The sequence below is a fragment of the Bicyclus anynana genome, chromosome 1 (genome assembly GCF_947172395.1).
Source record: "Bicyclus anynana chromosome 1, ilBicAnyn1.1, whole genome shotgun sequence".
Classification (NCBI taxonomy): Eukaryota; Metazoa; Arthropoda; class Insecta; order Lepidoptera; family Nymphalidae; genus Bicyclus; species Bicyclus anynana.
In genome coordinates, this window is record NC_069083.1 from 1,764,928 (window position 1) to 1,784,038 (window position 19,111).

The 19,111-nt window shown below is 38.2% G+C and overlaps 1 protein-coding gene across 2 annotated transcripts; it reads right to left on the reverse strand.

The window, feature by feature from the left end:
- Window positions 1–623: 623 nt before the first annotated feature.
- LOC112054216 (G1/S-specific cyclin-E) lies at window positions 624–18,898 on the reverse strand. 2 transcript variants are annotated; one of them, XM_024093915.2, is made up of 9 exons: window positions 18,614–18,898; window positions 17,796–17,848; window positions 17,653–17,719; window positions 17,314–17,579; window positions 17,006–17,207; window positions 5,844–5,955; window positions 3,937–4,140; window positions 2,734–3,164; window positions 624–2,082 (listed from the first exon to the last, which is right to left on the reverse strand). In XM_024093915.2, the coding sequence occupies exons 2-9, from the start codon at window positions 17,807–17,809 to the stop codon at window positions 1,912–1,914; spliced, it is 1,467 nt and encodes a 488-aa protein (XP_023949683.1). In that variant the 5' UTR covers window positions 17,810–17,848; window positions 18,614–18,898; the 3' UTR covers window positions 624–1,911. The 2 variants fall into 2 exon arrangements, with proteins under 2 accessions (XP_023949683.1, XP_023949684.1); XM_024093916.2 differs by lacking the exon at window positions 18,614–18,898 and adding an exon at window positions 17,932–18,412.
- Between the last annotated feature and the right edge of the window lie 213 nt (window positions 18,899–19,111).

The following is a 19,111-nucleotide window of genomic DNA, read 5'->3' on the forward strand; positions in this document are numbered from 1 at the left end:
GAATTTGTAGAATATAGATGTATATGCAAAATCATTATATTATTAGAAAATGTTTGCTGAGGTTAAATTACATAAAATGCTTTGATAAAAAAATACAATTAAAGAAACTGTAAGAACAATCAAGAAGATCATCATAGCATGCACAGTTTCCAAGTATTTGTTTCTAAGCATTATGTCATTATATTATATTAAGCTTTAATAAATATATTATTATAATGATCTCATATCTACAGATATGCTTCTGTCACCTCAGGGCCGGTCCCCAAGTCTTGTCCAATCAACAGATAAGTTAGAGGTATGAACAAAAAAGTCAAAATTTATAAAATTTTAGCAAAAACTTTTCACAAAATTGAAGAATTTATATGTACAACAAACGAAAAAAAACATTCAGTCATGAGACAGACTAAAGTAATATTTTGTTTTGTACACATATAATTGGTTTTTCACAAAAATAATATTAAGCCCTCATTCGCACGAGAGTTTTAAAAAAGTGTTTAAATATAGTGCGAAGTTAAATGAAGGTCTATTTCCAACGCCCAAAATTGAAAATGCAACACTACTTGTGCGAAAAAGCGTTGTTTTACGCTGTCGTGTGAACATAACCTTGGGAATTTGTAGCATTTGTTGTAATTGAACGCTTTTTTAACGTCCGTTAAAAAAGCTCTCGTGCGAATGATAGCAAAGTCCAGATTAATGTAAAAAGATGAATTCTTTTCATTTAGTCACACCATTATGAATGTTGCTATATTTGTGAAGTTTTTGCGCTGTTTTTGTAAAGGAATTTCCATGTTATAAACTCTGTTTTATTTTTAAAATCATTACCTCCAATTTGGTTAGACTGTCTGTACAAACCATAAACTAAACAAGTAACAACTTATTATGTTTTATATTTACACTCTGCCATGAGCAGTCCACTGGTAATGGGAACATCTGTAGCACATTATCCTAACAGATTTTCATCTAACTTCCTCAAGTCTGAGGTCCTTATATCAAGATCAACCTCTACAGTCGTGAACTTTGATGTAGGACGCTAAAGTCCGGCCTCTCAGAGATTGCGTTTTTGACAGGTCGTGATTGAATGGGACAAACATATCTAATTACAATTGCCTCGTGATTTTGTCTCATCACTACAAAGACTGTTCGAAGTTACATCGCCCATTCAATCACGAGCTGCCAGAAACGCAATCTCTGAGCTGCCAGATTATAGGTTACCACGGATCTTTAATATATGCTGTGGCGATAGTAATCGACAAGATGACATAACATATTGGAAGGTCTTACATCACATTTGACGTACGCAACATCGTTGGTACCAGAATAATGGTACTGAATGTACCAGTTCATTGTCTATCAACTTTACGAAAGTAAAGTGTACCAACATTACCACACTAATACATTGAATGTTCTTACATCACATTTGACGTACGTATCGTTGGTACAAGTATAATGTTACTGAATGTACCAGTTCATTGTCTACCAACTTTACGACACTAACATACAAAGTCGACAGTAAGTGTACCAACACAACACTAGCACATTGAAAGTTCTTACATCACATTTGACGTAAACGACATCTTTGGTACCAAAATAATGTACCAGTTTTAAGTGTACCAACATTACGACACTAACATACAAAGTCGACAGTAAAGTGTACCAACACTACACTAACACATTGAAACCCATCACCACTTTTGATGTACGAGACATTGTTGGTCATGACATTGTATGTACCAGTTCACTTGACGACGAGTGGTGACGAAACTCTACAATCTTGTACTATAACGTAGGACGCATTACTTAGGTATCTTCTCTCACTTATAGTGCTAAAGTCAATAATGACGTCACTCCACATGGTTAATACCAATGTTGCCACACTAACTATTGTAGGTACCAGAATGTATATGTACCAGTTCACTCGATGATGGGCGGCGGTGAAACGTGCCTGGTGGACGGCGTGGTCGTGGGCGCGGTGGGGCTCTTCTGGTCGGATTGCGGAGGCGTGGGCGGGTAGATGTGGTCAGAGGTCTGCGAGGCATCCTGGGACTCCTGCGTCTGTTCCAGCAATAGCTGGTACACTTGGTCCTGGAGAGAATGGGATATGTTACAATACAATGTGTTACGTTTACTACTAATTAAGAGCAGTGATAGCCCAGTGGATATGACCTCTGCCTCCGATTCCGGAAGGAGTGGGTTCGAATCCGGTCCGGGGCATGCACTTCCAACTTTTCAGTTGTGTGCATTTTAAGAAATTAAATATCACGTGTCTCAAACGGTGAAGGAAAACATCGTGAGGAAACCTGCATAAAAGAGAATTTTCTCAATTCTCTGCGTGTGTGAAGTCTGCCAATCCGCATTGGGCCAGCGTGGTGGACTAAGGTCTAACCACTTTCATTCTTAGAGGAGACTAGAAGCAGCTCAGCAGTGAGCCGAATATGTGTTGATAACGACTAGTATAACGACGATGTATAGTAGCTTATGTGTTAATCCAGAGTAAAATCTATTTCCATTCCAAATTTCAGCCAAAACGCTTCAGTATAGCCGCAGCGCAAAGGAAGAACAAATAAAAACACTTGCACACAAACTTTCGGTTTAAGTGTGATTGTAGTCCACGTTTTATAAAAATTAATAAATTATTATTATTAACTTGTCATTGAATAAAAAAACCGAGTTTATAGGGCAAGGCTGTAGGGCGAGGCTGTAGGGCGAGGCCGAAGGGTACGGCAGGGTACTCACGAACATGTCGAGCGACACGTTGTGCGCCTGTATGCAGTGGCTCTCGTCCACGTTGAGGTCGGGGCAGATGAGGCGCAGGCCGGCGCCGCAGTGCACGTGCTCGTCGCCGCCGCGCAGCGCACGCACGCCGCCCGCCGCGCGCAGCACGCCCGCGAAGGGCGCCAGCCACGCGTGCGCCGGCCGCAGCGCCTGCCAGCTGTAGCCCGACGCGCGCAGCGCCAGCTCCTTGCCGAAGGAGTGCGCCATGGCGGCGGCGGCCACGGCGCTGGCCGGGAAGCGGTTCACGTCCACGTGCAGCACGGCCAGGTCCACGAGCTGGCCGCACTCCGCGAACTCCAGCGACGAGTACTGCGGGAACACGAACGTGTAGCCGCGCAGCGCGTTCGCGCCCACGTCGCTCTCGCCCAGCAGCCGCCGCTTCGCGCTCCGACCTGCGCCGGGGGAACATTGGGACGTTTGTATATTGGTCCACACTAATGGAAATATGTTTGCGTTTGTTTCTGCAGTGGATTTGATGCATTCCCCGAAGTTCACCTTGGAACATTATAATAGATAAAATGGCTCTAATCTAAAATAACTTTACAAAAAGGAAAGATTTGTATTGTTTTACATGTTACATTTTAAATTTTGTAACAAATAACTATAGCACACATTTCAAAAATTCTTACACCATTATCATAAGGGCTACAGTTTATCTCCGTATTTCCTCAGGAATGTGAACTACGCGGGTGGAACCGCAAGGTTCTAGTAGTCTACGTATATAAAACTGAAAGGTTGAGATATCGGAATCCACTTATCATACAAAGATGAAATTTGGCCGGGAGGTTATTCATAGTTAGTAGAGCTTAGATCGAATTTTGCGTCAAGGTCAGATTAAGGAGGTCTAAAGGATTTGCAAGTTCAAGGAAAATAGGTAGATATTAGAAATCGTTATAAACAGTCGCGAAGCTGAAGTGGCAATGAGCAGGGCACATAGTTCGAGGAGCCGATGAACGTTGGGGTCCCAAAGTGCTGGAATGGCGACCCCGCCCCGCACTACAAAGCGCAGTGTTGGTCGACCCCCACCAGGTGGACTGACGACATCAAGCGAGTCGCAGGGATTTGCTGGATGCAGGCGGCACAGGATCGTGAAGCTTGGAAGTCCCTACAAAACAATGTCTTGCAGTGGACGTCCATCGGCTGATATGATGATAAACAGTATACCTTCGCTCGCCAGCTGCATGTAGATGTTGAGCCAGCTGTTGATGGTGATGGGCGTGATGCTCCACGACAGCAGCTTCAGGATCAGCAGCTCCTCCAGCAGGATCTCCTCCGCGGTGCAGGCGCCGTCCGTCACGTACGCGAACTCGCTCAACTTCGGCGGGTACACCTCCTCCGTCTTGGCCGCGATGAACAGGCATGTTATACCTGGAATACACGAGTAAGTCAGTAAAAACCACTGGCGCTTATTGAGAGCAATAAGTTCAAAGTTTTTATTAAACGTAAGCTTATAGAAAAGTCATATTATAGTGTCAATGATTACGTAAATGACAAAATTGCTTGGAAATGAAATGTATTACATGACAGGCTACTTATATACCTATTGTTAAATGGTGATAAACTAAAAAAGGATAATCCTGGCTGAGTTTGTTGTGGGCTCTTCTCGGACCAAGGCGCCCTCGTAACTTTAATTTTAAGTTTTCGAATAATTATTATCACCATTATCTTAAGTTTAATATTATTACCTGACGTTTCGAAAGAGCTTGTAAACTAAGCCTATTTGAAATAAATGAATTTTGACTTTTGACTTTAACTTTAAACTAACTATACTACAGCCTTTCTTGATAAATACTTGTAGCTACCTGCCTACATACATGCCAAGCAATTTTACCAGCAAACAAATTAAAAATGAAGGTATAAATCACAAGTCATTTCACACCTAATTATAATTATAATTAACTTGTTCTTATATTAATCAAAATAAATTTGATTAATAAGCTTAGAACGATTAGATATGGTTAATAAATTTTATGTAACATTATATAAACAAACCATACATAATTTCAAATAAATAAATTATGAAATGACATGCATTTTCTACCTTAATTTCTATTTTCTTTGTTGGTAAACAGTATTCATCAAGAAAGGCTGTAGTATAGACTCATGAATGACTGACAGACAGACAGACAGACTTTCGATAATCTGTTTGAGTTCGGATTAATCGGATTAGTGCTAAAACAGATGTACACCTGCATCGTACAGACAAGCTTTTGACAGAAGGGTGGTTTGTAAAATGATGATTTGATGCTAGACCATGCTTGGACAAGGCACTGATTCGAACCATTATATACATACATTTTTTATGAAGTAATTTATATCACACTGAGCACGAACCGCGCTGAATTTGAGCTTGTTCGACGCTCGCTGACTCCACGGTGGCGACTCGTTTTTTTTATTATTATTTACAAGTTAGCCCTTGACTACAATCTCACCTGATGGTAAGCGATGATGCAGTCTAAGATGGAAGCGGGCTAACTTGTTAAGAGGAGGTTGAAAAACCACACCCCTTTTGGTTTTTACACGGCATCGTACCGGGACGCTAAATCGCTTGGCGGTACGACTTTGCCGTTAGGGTGGTAACTAGCCACGGCCGAAGCATTTTAGCAGGAATTTTATTTATTATTTATTTATTATTTATAAATAAATAATAAATAAAATCTCAATCTGCCCAGCTGGGGATCGAACCCAGGACCTCCGTTTTGTAAATCCACCGCGCATACCACTGCACCACGGAGGCCGTGCTTGTGGCATGAACGCTCTTCCGTGGCGCGTCGAGTAATAAGAACTACTCATTTTTATTCATGTCATGTTGGTCAGGTACCGGTCTATGTAGTCTATGTAGATCGTCTCCCGGAGCAGCTTGTACACCTCACAACTTAGCCCTTAGTACGAATATATGAAGAATGTGAAGTTACCGACGAGCTGCAGGCGGCCCTTGTGCACGTCGTCGGTGTTGGTCAGGTACCGGTCCACGTAGTCTATGTAGACCGCCGGGTGGAACGTCTCCCGGCGCAGCTTGTACACCTCACAACTTAGCCCTTAGTACGAGTATATGAAGAATGTAAAGTTACCGACGAGCTGCAGGCGGCCCTTATGCACGTCGTCGGTGTTGGTCAGGTACCGGTCCACGTAGTCCACCGTCAGGTGGAACGTCTCCCGGTGCAGCTTGTATACTTCACACACCTGCACAACCACCAGATCACCATTATATTACAAGGCACTATGTACCTATATATATTTAGTCTCGTTTTACACATTTTACAGCATTTTACAGCAATAATAGCATAATCTTATTATCATAATAGCATTTTTCATATGGCACCTCTAATTTACAACAAATTACCAGCAAAATTAGCTGATAGAAATTTAAGTGTTGCTTTATTTAAAATTAAAATCAAAGAACTATTGTTAAAAAAATGGTATTACACTATCAAATAATTAACGTATAACGGACATAATAATAAATTAATAATTTTAACATCATAGTCATTAAGTAAATTTCAATAATTATAGTGACAACAACAATAGGCAATGTAATTTAGTTATAAGATTATTTTTAAAATTTGCATGCTGTTTTGTAGCAAATTGTATGCCAACATTTATATCAAGATCTGTATTTAACAATTTTGCAAATAAAGAATTATGAATTATGAATCTTTCTCACGACCTTTAAAGACTATTCATCTGCGCTGGAGATAAGAGAAGTAGGTACTACACAAATGAATGAATTTGCAATAACAACTGCATTCTCAAGTGACGAGTCTCAAAAAGATCATATTGTCGACCATTGGCAGTTGAGTTGAAATAATGCTCTTTTATGTTACTTCGGGACGTATACCAATCCTTTTCTCTCGAATTTCACAGCTATTTCGACATTTGTCTTTCTCTCATCTCGAGATATGTTTTTTTTATTATTTACAAGTTAGCCCTTGACTACAATCTCTGCTGATGGTAAGCGATGATGCAATCTAAGATGGAAGCGGGATAACTTGTTAGCAGGAGGATTAAATCCACACTCCTTAATCCACATGTCGGTGAGCATAATGACCTATAGGAGTATAGTCGACATCACCGTATTTATTAGGTTTATGTAGATTTATGTTTATGAGTCAAAATTCGCATAGGTGATTATGATTAAGTAGACAGGTGTAGAGTATGTTGTGTATGCGCCACCTGAGACAACTTAATACCGTCGATGATGTCTCGGAAATGATGATGATGATGATGATTATGATGATGATGATGATGATATGTTTACTATTTTTATTAACATAGTAATCTACCTGAGGAAGTCTAGACTAGGTTTAGGTAGTTACGTATATTTCAATATGCAATTCATTTGTACTGCTGCTGTTACAGTATTGTATGAAATGTGTGTTCAGTGCATCTGTTTCTTTGTAGCGAGTGACAATAATACCTATTGTAATGCAAAGTTAAGGCTTGATGATAACGATAACTATAACTGAATAGATTCGCAATACAGAGAGAGATAGATTCGCATTTTTTTTTCAAAGTATAGTGGACCTAATTACTACTAATTAAAGTTCAATTTACTTTGAAGAAAATTAAAGTTCAATCTTCAAATATGGCCGTTTGTGTTCTTAAAGGGACTAAGATAGACTATTTAATCTTAAAGTAACGATTACAATCCTCTTGGGTAGAATAAGTAACTACTAAAATGCTACGAAATAACCGTAGCTTCAGCGTAGCAGGCGGCGTAGCATTAAATAAATCGTTAAATTCATTCATTTCTATAGTTTATTGTTTAGATTATTCACAAATTAAATATTTGATTAAGAGCCGTTTAAAAGTAATGATTAAACGAAAAAAATGACAGATAATTTCTAGAAAAATAAATAATTTTTGTTCTGTTTGGTTATTTGATGTTACAATAAATATAGAGTATATTACTATAGTAATATATATATATATATATATATATATATATATATATATATATATATATATATATAATATAGAGAAAAATAATTCATATTCAATTTTATATATAAAATTGAATATTATAAACACGAAAGTTTGTATGGATGTTTGTTACTCTTTAACGCCGCAACTACTAAACCGATTTGGCTGAAATTTGGAATGGAAATAGATTTTACTCTGGATCAACATATAACCTACTTTTCATCCCGTAAAATTTCCCGAGAAATTTGTGAAAAACTAAATTCCACGCGGAGTCGCGGGCGTCCGCTAGTAACCAAATAAGATCGTTGGTAATAATCCGATAAAAAAAGAGTGAAGGAACACAAAATATGTGTAAATTATACTAATAGTTTTAAAATTAGGGACTTTTTTTCTTTTTTACTTTCATATCCTAGAAATGTACCAGTTAAAACCAGATAGAAACGAATTTTTGGAAGGAATGACTTTTAGAGAAAGTGACACATGGTTTTTGACACTTTTTGTTTGTCTATGTTTGCTCTACATACTACTTACTATAACTACTAAAGGACCTAAAATGTCTTTTATTATTTTACTTACAAATTAGCACTTGACTACAATCTCACCTGCTGGTAAGTGACGATGCATTCAACAATCTAAGATGGAAGCGGGCTAACTTGTGCGGAGGAGGATGAAAAACCACGATCGGTTTCTACACGACATCGTACCGGAACGCTAAATCGCTTGCCGGTAGGGTGGTAACTAGCCACTACGACCACCGCAGCCTACCATCAGCCAGATCTGGACCAATTAAGACGATCTCAATCGACCCAGCCGGGGATCGAACCCAGGACCGTCTGGTAAATTCGCCGCGCATACCACTGCGCCACGGAGGTCGTCATGTGCGTCGCGATTTCATTAAAAATCAAAATGGCGACGGTCAAACATGCCAGATCGGTTCAATGCCCTTTTCAGTGACCACATAGAGTTGGGATATAGGCGATGTTGGTAGTTGGTACTCCTAGTGTATATAAGGTTTTTAACTAGGGTAAGCATTGACGTAGATGTTGTACAAAATGGATTTTTTTTTTATTCTTTACAAGTTAGCCCTTGACTACAATCTCACCTGCTGGTAAGTGACGATGCATTCAACAATCTAAGATGGAAGCGGGCTAACTTGTGCGGAGGAGGATGAAAAACCACGATCGGTTTCTACACGACATCGTACCGGAACGCTAAATCGCTTGCCGGTAGGGTGGTAACTAGCCACTACGACCACCGCAGCCTACCATCAGCCAGATCTGGACCAATTAAGACGATCTCAATCGACCCAGCCGGGGATCGAACCCAGGACCGTCTGGTAAATTCGCCGCGCATACCACTGCGCCACGGAGGTCGTCATGTGCGTCGCGATTTCATTAAAAATCAAAATGGCGACGGTCAAACATGCCAGATCGGTTCAATGACCTTTTCAGTGACCACATAGAGTTGGGATATAGGCGATGTTGGTAGTTGGTACTCCTAGTGTATATAAGGTTTTTAACTAGGGTAAGCATTGACGTAGATGTTGTACAAAATGGATTTTTTTTTTATTCTTTACAAGTTAGCCCTTGACTACAATCTCACCTGATGGTAAGTGATGATGCAGTCTAAGATGGAAGCGGGCTAACTTGTTAGGAGGAGGATGAAAATCCACACCCCTTTCGGTTTCTACACGGCATCGTACCGGAACGTTAAATCGCTTGGCGGTACGTCTTTGCCGGTAGGGTGGTAACTAGCCACGGCCGAAGCCTCCCACCAGCGTCATCAGGCAGTAAATTATTGCATCTATGTGTACGCCACGGAGTACGCCCGTGCCTCTAAGAGTTCGTGAAGCTGTCGCTCCTGCGCTACATTTCTCTCCGTTTGGGTATAGATGAACAAAAAAACGGAGGAGGTACTTAAGTCGACGCGTACCTATATATTTTTTTTTACATATATGACCACACAGAACTTTTTACAGAGTAGTCCGTTTGGGTAATTCTGTTTTTATTTGATAGAATGTACATACCTCAAAGCTTGTCCCTTATAAATTAAAAAAAAATAATACCCTAAGGTTGGGAAAATAGGGGTGATTTATTGATTATTCACAGATAATAATTTTTAGTTGTTTTAACTTAAATTGAAAAATAAATATTGAATAAAAAAACCGGACCTGGTTGAGGTGTCATTCGATTCGCAATTGAATGTATTATATTTTATTTTATTTTATTAGAATATTTATCATACGACATAACGATATATTTATATATTAGTTTATTTTATGATATTTATAATTATTATATAATTTGTGTATTATGGTTTATGTATTAGTGTGTAGTTATTTGTATGTATGTATATGTACAATATTATTACGTACACACCACCTACAGTTGTCCTAATAAGTTCCTAAGCCTAAGGTTGCCTGGAAGAGATCGCTACTAAGCGATAAGGCCGCCTTTTGTATTCTACTTTTTCTTGTGTTTCTGTTTTGCTTGCTTTCTTTTATTTTTGTGGTGTACAAATAAAGTGTATTAAATTAAATTAAATTAAATGTAGATAGTTTTTGAAAAAATTGAAAGCCCGCTCGCAAAAAATGCTAAAGTTATAAAAAATTAACTAAAAATAAAAAAAGGGTTCCGTTATTGACTTATAAAAATATTTAAAATATTTCCATTTTCGTAACTAAAACTGTAACCGTTTGAAGGCTAAATAAATAGGCTAAGGCTGAAAATGGGGTTCTCCCCGCCACTAAATGTCGCCGATAGGACGGGTAACGATTTCAAAATTAAAAAAATAACGGTTCACGGGTACCACTCAGATATTTTAATTTTTTTGAATAATAAATATTAATTAAAAAGGTGAAAAAAAATTACAAAATAATTACAATAGCGAAATAAACTGATTTTTCAAATTTAGTATATTTTTTTTTATAAAAATAAACACAAAAAAAATATTCATCTATTCTAAGTTTTAAATATAATTTACTTATAATTCTAAGTTTTAAATCTATACTAATATTATAAAGAGGTAAAGTTTGTAAGTTTGTAAGTTTGTTACAATTCTTTGAAATGGGGTAATCTTCGGAACTACTGGTCCGATTTTAAAAATTCTTTCACCAGTAGAATGTTACGTTATCGGGGAGTGCTATAGGCTATATTTTATATTTCTATCATATAAAACTACTGAGTTATCGCGGGTTTTCTCTTACAGGTCGGACCGAAAAACTTACTTAATCGCATGCGCTGCCTCAACTATTGCGTATAACTGAAATAAATGTATGGAGGCTTTATGAACCTTTAAAAGATCTACAAAAAAGTCCGCGACACCATATATCTATCTTTTATGTTTTAGCAGATATAGTACCTTTAGTACTTTAATAAATTATTTAATTTTTAAACTAAGGTTTACGTCATTATTTACACAACTAAACTTACATACTTATCAAAATAAATTATTTTATAATCACAAGGATATTATAGAGATAAGATTTGCCCTTTACAGTATGTTAATTAGTTATATAGTTTCGGAGATAATACAAAATTTCTGAAAGTCGCAGAAATGCCGCTATATGACGCCCCGATATTTCAATTACGTGGTTCCCGTTCCCGTGTGAATATGAGGACCAAACATAGCCTATGACACTCGCAAATAATGTAGCTTTCTATTGGTTAAAGGATTTTCCAAATCGGTCCAGTAGATCCAGAGAATACCCCTGACAACCACACAAACTTTACCTCTTTATAGTATTAGCATAGAAGTCGCTTGAGAAATTATAGTCTTTTGGTCATTGCACCACGCTCAAAAGGCTGGACCAATTTTGCTGTGGGATCCCTATCCTAGGAGGAGGGATAGGGGTAGGGAAGGGGTAGGATAGAGGTAGGGTAGGGGTAATTTAGGGAATGTGTAGGGTAGGGTAGGGTAGGGTACGGATAAGGTAGGGGTAGTGTAGGGTAGGGGCAAGGTAGAGGTAGGAGAAGGATATGAAACGTATAGGGTAGGGGAGGAGTAAGATAGGGGTAGGGTAGGGTAAGGTAGGGTAGGGGTAGGGTACGGGTAGGGTAGGGTTAGGGTAGGGGTAAAGTAGGGGTAGGGAAGGGTTAGGGTTAGCGGTAGGGTAGGAGTAAGGTAGGGGTAGGGTAGGGGTAGGGTAGGATAGGGTATGGATAGGTTACGGGTAGGGTTAGGGTAAGGGTAAGGTGGGGGGAGGGTAGGGTTAGCGTTAGCGCTAGGGTAGGAGTAAGGTAGGGGTAGGGTAGGGTTGGGTTGGATAGGTTTACGAGCAGGGTAAGGTAGAGGTAGAGAAGTTTTAAGCCGTTTCTGATTGATCAGATATGGCTTGATTAAAAACCTAAATATTTTCTCCGAATCTGTTTTTTTGTTTTCACTGACGAAGTCACGGGTGTCCCCTAGTATTACGATATAATGTAAACATGAAACGTGTTACGCGCGAGACGCAGACGGTGAGACATACGATAATACGTAATTTGTAATTCACGCGGCCGCCGCCGGGCCTCCCACTTCACTCGACTATTTTCCGTAACTTTTTTTTTTTTAAAGAATATTTGCCATATCTTTAATAATATCACCAATATTCCCATTGCCCTCCAACTAGTCGGGAAAGACTGTGCTAGGAGTGGGTGCGACAATAGACCAACGGGGTGAGGATCGAACCACCACCCTTCGATGATGAGTCCGACCTCTCTTACCGTTGAGCTATTGAGGCTATTGAACTTACTCGTAACTACGAGTTACTAAACAGCTAAAGTTTGTTAAAAAGCGTTAATCTCCAGAACTAGCAGTCTGATTGTTATAATTCTTTTGTACATGACAGCCAGATATCTTGAGGACTGACATGAGTAGGACAGGGTCGGGGGTGAGTTGGGGGAAATAAAGAGTAAGCAATTTCCTAGTGGACGATTTCGTGTGCGTCCGCTTATCATCATCATCATCATCATCATCATCACATCAGTCGATGAACGTCCACTGCAAGACATTTTGTAGGGACTTCCAAACATCACGATTCTAAGCCGCATCCGCCTGCATCCAGCGAATCCCTGCGACTCGCTTGATGTCGTCAGTCCACCTGGTGGGGGGTCGACCAACACTGCGCTTTGTAGTGCGGGGTCGCCATTCCAGCACCTTGGGACCTCAACATCCATCGGCTCTTCGAACTATGTTCCCCGCCCATTGCCACTTTAGCTTTGCGACCCGTTGAGCTATGTCAGTGACTTTGGTTCTTCTGCGGATCTCATCATTTTTGATTCGATCGCGTAGAGATACTTGAAGTCGGATTGTAAAAAATCTTTTTGTATATGATAGCCAGATATCCATGATGACTGACATAAGAGGAGAGGGGCGGAGGGAGATGGGGGAAAGAAATTCGAAGGGTAAGCAATCTCAATGATTTAGCGGGCGTCTACTAGTACAATATAGTTAAAGAGTTTGTTAAAGTACACTCGTACTGTGCTAAAAACAAAAGAAAGAAAGAAGTTTAACGCAACTACTAAAAGCACATCCTCCATATTTGCAAGAATTTCTCGAAAGAAAACAAACAATATAATCAATGAAATGAATTGGGTATGCAAAAACTGATGATTTCGAAAAAATGTTAAATGTTACTTCGTTTACCAGGAGCACTGGCGTAATGTATGTTAGCATATGTATTATTTAGAAGTGACCTGTATTCGTTTGCTCTACATTTAATGCTTAGTCAACTAAAGTAGTCGTTATGTACTCGTTTGCAGAAAATATTGACTACGTTGCATCTACAAGATTTTTGTGCTAAAACAATATGGACAGGTTTATAACGGACTTCAAATAAGGTATATTTCCTTCACCTTTTGAGACACGTGATATTTAATTTCTTAAAAAATATTTTCATAAAAAAATGGAACCGACTTCAAAATCAGGAAATACTAAAAATCGAAAAATAACATAGTACCTGCTACCTCCTGATCACTTTGAAGGCGGCCTTAGGGCCTGGTGGACGAAAAATGTCCTAAATATTACTCAATGGACGATCCTAGTAAAGGCGGCAATAAGAAAGCAGTGTTCCAACAACACAAATAATCGTCAAAAGTGGGCAAGCATTCTATCAACATCACAGCAACCACGAGCATTATTCCAGGATGCCACGACCAAGAACAACTAAGATACTACTCGTAGTACATCTATACTTACTAATATTATAAATGTGAAAGTCTGTCTGTCTGTTACCTTTTCACGGCTGAACGAATGAATTTTGGTGAAATGGTATATGGGACCTTGGAACAAAACATAGGGTACTTTAGGGACTCTAAAATTAAAATAGAAGAGGGTGAAATAGGAGTTGAAAGTTTGTATGGAAAGTCCTTCATTTTGAGAGTTACAATTTTAAAAATTTGTTTATAAATCATGAAAAAATAAATACGAAATGTGATTCAATAATTTTTAAAAATCAACCCCTAAAGTGGTGAAATAAGAGTTGAAAGTTATAGTACTTCTGTACTTTAAACGCTAGTATACTTATATACTTTAAAAGAACTTAAAGTTCAATAGTTTTGAATATTTTCACATGTTCACAGTAAGATACGGATTATTAAGTGCTTGCACCGTTTGTTCAATGGAGGAAATTATTCAATTAAGTCAACCACTACCAATGACGTAATCATAATTTCGGCTAAGACTTTACATGTAGGTTCCTACGTCACGTGGTAAGATGATATGTAATCGTGTTCAGAAGGTTGGGTTCAAGTTAACAATAAACAGAGTTTTTAGAAACTTTCAGTAGATGTTTGAGGTTCGAAAGTCACCGTCGTCTTTGACAACCTCCGTGGCACAGTGGTATGCGCGGTGGATTTACAACACGGAGGTCTTGGGTTCGATTCCCGGTTGGACCGATTAAGGTTTTCTTAATTGGTCCAGTTCCGGCTGGTGGGACGCTTCGGCCTTGGCTAGTTACCAGAGGCGTACCGCCAAGATTGTATCATCACTTACCATCAGGTGAAATTCTAGTCAAGGGCTAACTTATAAAGAATAAAAAATGTTCCACTTTTTGATGTGAGGTCGCATTCAAGACTTTACCTACTCGCAATTCTTTAAAATGGACCCACCCGGTAATCGAACACATGGCCCATTGCTCCACGCAGCCATGTGCTCACCGGGGAGGTCATTGAACTTGTATTTCGATATTAGTTCAGTAAAATAATCTTACGGAATATTAGACTAATAACCTATAGACCCACAACACGAAGTAACAAATTTTCACTCCAAACGTATGATTATGTGAGCGTAAGAGCTAAGCTAATTACCCTTGCCGACACGCACACAAGCGTACTTGTCGTAGCGTTGCGATGCGCCAAGGACTCCCATTTCGGGGCACATATATAACTCAATAAATGAACCCAATGATTATTCATTTTAATACATAGTTAATATACTCGATGCAATTTATATTACGCATAGATGAATTTAAATAAGAATAAATATAATTTTCCTTATTCAGCTATTCATATGTGATATATTATGTAATCTTTGAGCCATTTAATTGAGCAAATTATAAAAGCACACACAATATAACACCTAACGGATACCTTATGCGAGCCACTGACCATCCAATAAGTTCACGTGCCTGCAACGCTAACGGCAGGACATCCGATAAAACTGATCGTGTGTTGGTCGCACCTCGAGACTAACAGACGATCAGTTTTATCGGATGTCCTGCCGATTGCGCTGCAAGATCATGAGCTTATTGGAAAAATTAAGTATGTTTTAATCCAGGGAATGATCTATCTCTATTTCAAATTTTAGACCAACCAGTTCCATAAATCTATCTAATATCACTGTGCGAAACGCTAAATCGCTTGGCAGTACATCTTTGGCGGTAGGGTAGTAATTAGCCACGGCCGAAGCCTCCCACCAGCCAGGTCTGAACCAATAAAGAAAACCTCAATAGGGTCAAACGGGGATTGAACCCAGGACCTCCGTCGAGGAGGTAGTCAAAATCATCATTATCTGTCTATTTTAACGACCTTTTCATTTATTACTGTGATATTTTAAATAAGTTTACATTTGTGGTGCTTTTAGTTCACTAGGTAAACGACAATGTTTACGAAATTCATAATTCATACAAAAGCACCCCTTGGTACCTAATTAAAAAAGAATAAATAACCTTTGAAATATTCGTTTTGTAGATATTTTCGCTGTATAAAAAAATAACTACAATGACGTAGATAAATGAACGGCATTACTTCGGAAAAATACAGAAAATTTCTTTATCGTAAATTTAAAGTCTAAAGTCATTTAAATAAAAATTGCACATTATTATCATCATACTTATCTAAAATTATACTAAATCATTAGCTCTACCTATTGCAATGAGAAATGAATCCATACTTTCTTCAAATGAGCGCACGAACTCTTAGAAACACCCGCGAGCTTTTTAATCCTATGGGATTCCTGTTTTTGTTATAAAAAGAGTACACTAGATTAAACCCAATCTAGACAGCCGCGCAAAATAGATTAAAAACACTGAAATCAGTATAAAAACTACAACAGTAATGGTGTATCACCAACAATCGCGTTGGTACAGGAGAGGTCAATGTACGACGAAAAAAAGGGGTCATTGCTCCCAATACAGTACCCTATATGTAAAAAACTGCAATGATTTCATATTAGTTAGTGTTAACAGTAAAAACGATCATTACAATAAAAATTTATGGCTTCACAGTTGCAACTTACCTTAAACTCTAAAATGCTGCATGAAAAAAAAAACAGAACCCTATTTACTCATAGAAAAAAAAATATACAATTTCTTTTAAAACATACAACGCTTGTATTTTTATGTATATAGTTAAACACTAGATATAGTTTTGATACACCTACAGTCTACATATTATATAATATGTATAAATAATAATGAAACTGACCTACATCAATTATTACAAGGTCGTTTGAAAATCATTATAAAAATTACAAAAAAAAAAGAATGTCACTCAAGGTTGACTGATAATGCAAATCTTTATTCCCTAACAAAAAAGCTATCTCTGTTTTATTCCTAAGTGATAAAGAATGTGTATATGAAAAAACAAATTACCTACTGTCATATGATAGACACTTTAAAAAGACTAATCACAATAACTTTAGTTGATAGGCTGATTCATTTCATTCATTATAACCAATATTCGGCTCACTGCTGATCACAAGTCTCTTAAAAGAATAAGAGTTAGGCCAATAGTCCACCACGCTGGCCCAATGCGGATAGGCAGACTTCACACACCTAGAGAATTAAGAAAATTCATAGGCTGATTATACTATTGAAAATAAAATTTCATACCTCATTCAGCCAGTCCAGTAAAATAGCTCTCATCCTCAGCTGGAGATTGGGATGATTTTCAAACATATAGGGGTTCTTCTTCAAACTGGATCTGGCGTCAGCTTCACACATGCCTCTCCATACATCTGTGGGGTCGGCCCAGGATAACCCTGGTAGAGGGCACTTGCGCTTTGGAGGTGAAGGGCAACGGGGTTTACTAGAACTGTAAGTAGAGAAATTTCAACATATTACTGCCACTATTCTACAATCTACACTATCTAAGCACTCAAGAACTCAAGTGGTCCTTAATATGGGGTTTGTTTACTTACCTGGGCCTCTTATTAGAATGTGGTGTACACTCTCCTTTCGCCACATTTTCTAAAGGACTCAGGACACAGTTTGGTAATTCTGGTATACTTGGTGGGCTTAAAAAACTGTCTGGATTATAATCTAAGTCTGTGAACACACTGGGCTGTTCAGAGCCTTCTTCATCACTCGAGCAGGAAGATGACTCCACAACTACATTGAGTGTGGTTTGGTAATTCAATTCCTCTTCCACCTTGGCTGCCACTTTCTTAGGTGGGATGTTCTCCTCCTGCAATAATGTTTACATGAAAATTCTGAATTCACTCTGAAAGATTTCACCACTGTAATCAAATGCCAAATACCTCGTCATCTGTAGAATTTCTCTTACGTTTCAAGTTGGCACGATTATCACTGGCTTCACAGGAGGAACTGAAAAGTGGTTTTTATAAATAAACAGAATCAAGCAAGGTCAATATGTGAATAAAATTTGATTAGCTGTACCCACCCTGCTTGCGCCATATTCACGCGTACAGATCCGCCGGTGCAGGCTTCCACTGTCTGCAATGGAGACCACAGTTAAGTAAACAGGACACAATTTAAGATAACGTGAAGAAAAATTAATGATAATAAGTTAAAATTACCGCATGTCATGTTGAAACCGCAAATAGGGTTATGTCAATTGACAACCGTGATTTAGGCCATATTTCTCGGAGACCTACGAATTATATTGAACAGAAAAGGTTTCTCGAGGCACTAAATCGATCAGTTGGACTAGATTTAACGTAAAGTCACAGTATTTTGAGTAAAATGTACGAAGCATGCCCCCTGCAGATTGGCGGGAGGCAATTTTTCGAGGGGTGTTTTAAGGTGGTTTAAGAAGCAAAATATAATTATTTATTCGTTTTATGTTTAGTACAGTGTGTATTTAATGGTCAAAAGGCATTAAAACGCGCAAAAGAATGAATCAGCTGGTGTAAAAAATGCCACGAATCCGTCACAATCGCGCGCGAAATCCTCCCGTCAGCGCCATTAGACACGTCGCTAGCTTGGGTTTCTCGGCCCTACCACTTTTGGAAATTGTTATAAATAGCACATATTTTTAACTAAATAGATTTTCTGAATTATGATACTAAAGAAATATCATAGAAAAGTTTAAACAACTGCTTTTATGACTTAGTCGTTGAAGCCGTAATTGGCTGAGCTTATCGCCGTTCTATGATTTATAACCTAATTATAGAAGAAAGGGTGGATTTTCGAAGGTATTTGATTTTGATATTCACATGATTACATCCTAATGAAGGTATAAATGTAAAGAAAACATACCTTGTCATTCACAAATTAATCCAAGTAGACTCAATGAAAAACTTCTTCGTCACACAGATACGCAAGTCCACATATACGCCACAATTTAACTATTTTAACGTACTATTTAGGCACTGATGATGTAAAAACAATAAATTTGCACAAAAATGTTAAACTTAGTACAACAATCTAATTTTATATTCTATTTTTCACCTTTCCACGGCTCAATAACGCCCGGCTTTCCGCGCGAAAATGTCGCGGTAAAACATCGGTCCTCCACAGGCTAACTAACGGCTAACTTCATGTGTATTTCTTCGGTAAATGAGATGTCATTAGGAACAACGTTCCATTTAACGCATATATGATTGAAACTAAAATATTAAGTTTTTTTACAATTTTGTAAATACAAAATTATAAAGTAGATTAAAGTGCATAATTATTTTGTTATTGTGAATATGTAATTGAAATGATAGATTGTAGTCAAAATCCAAAAATGTTTTCTATAACTATGTAAATAAA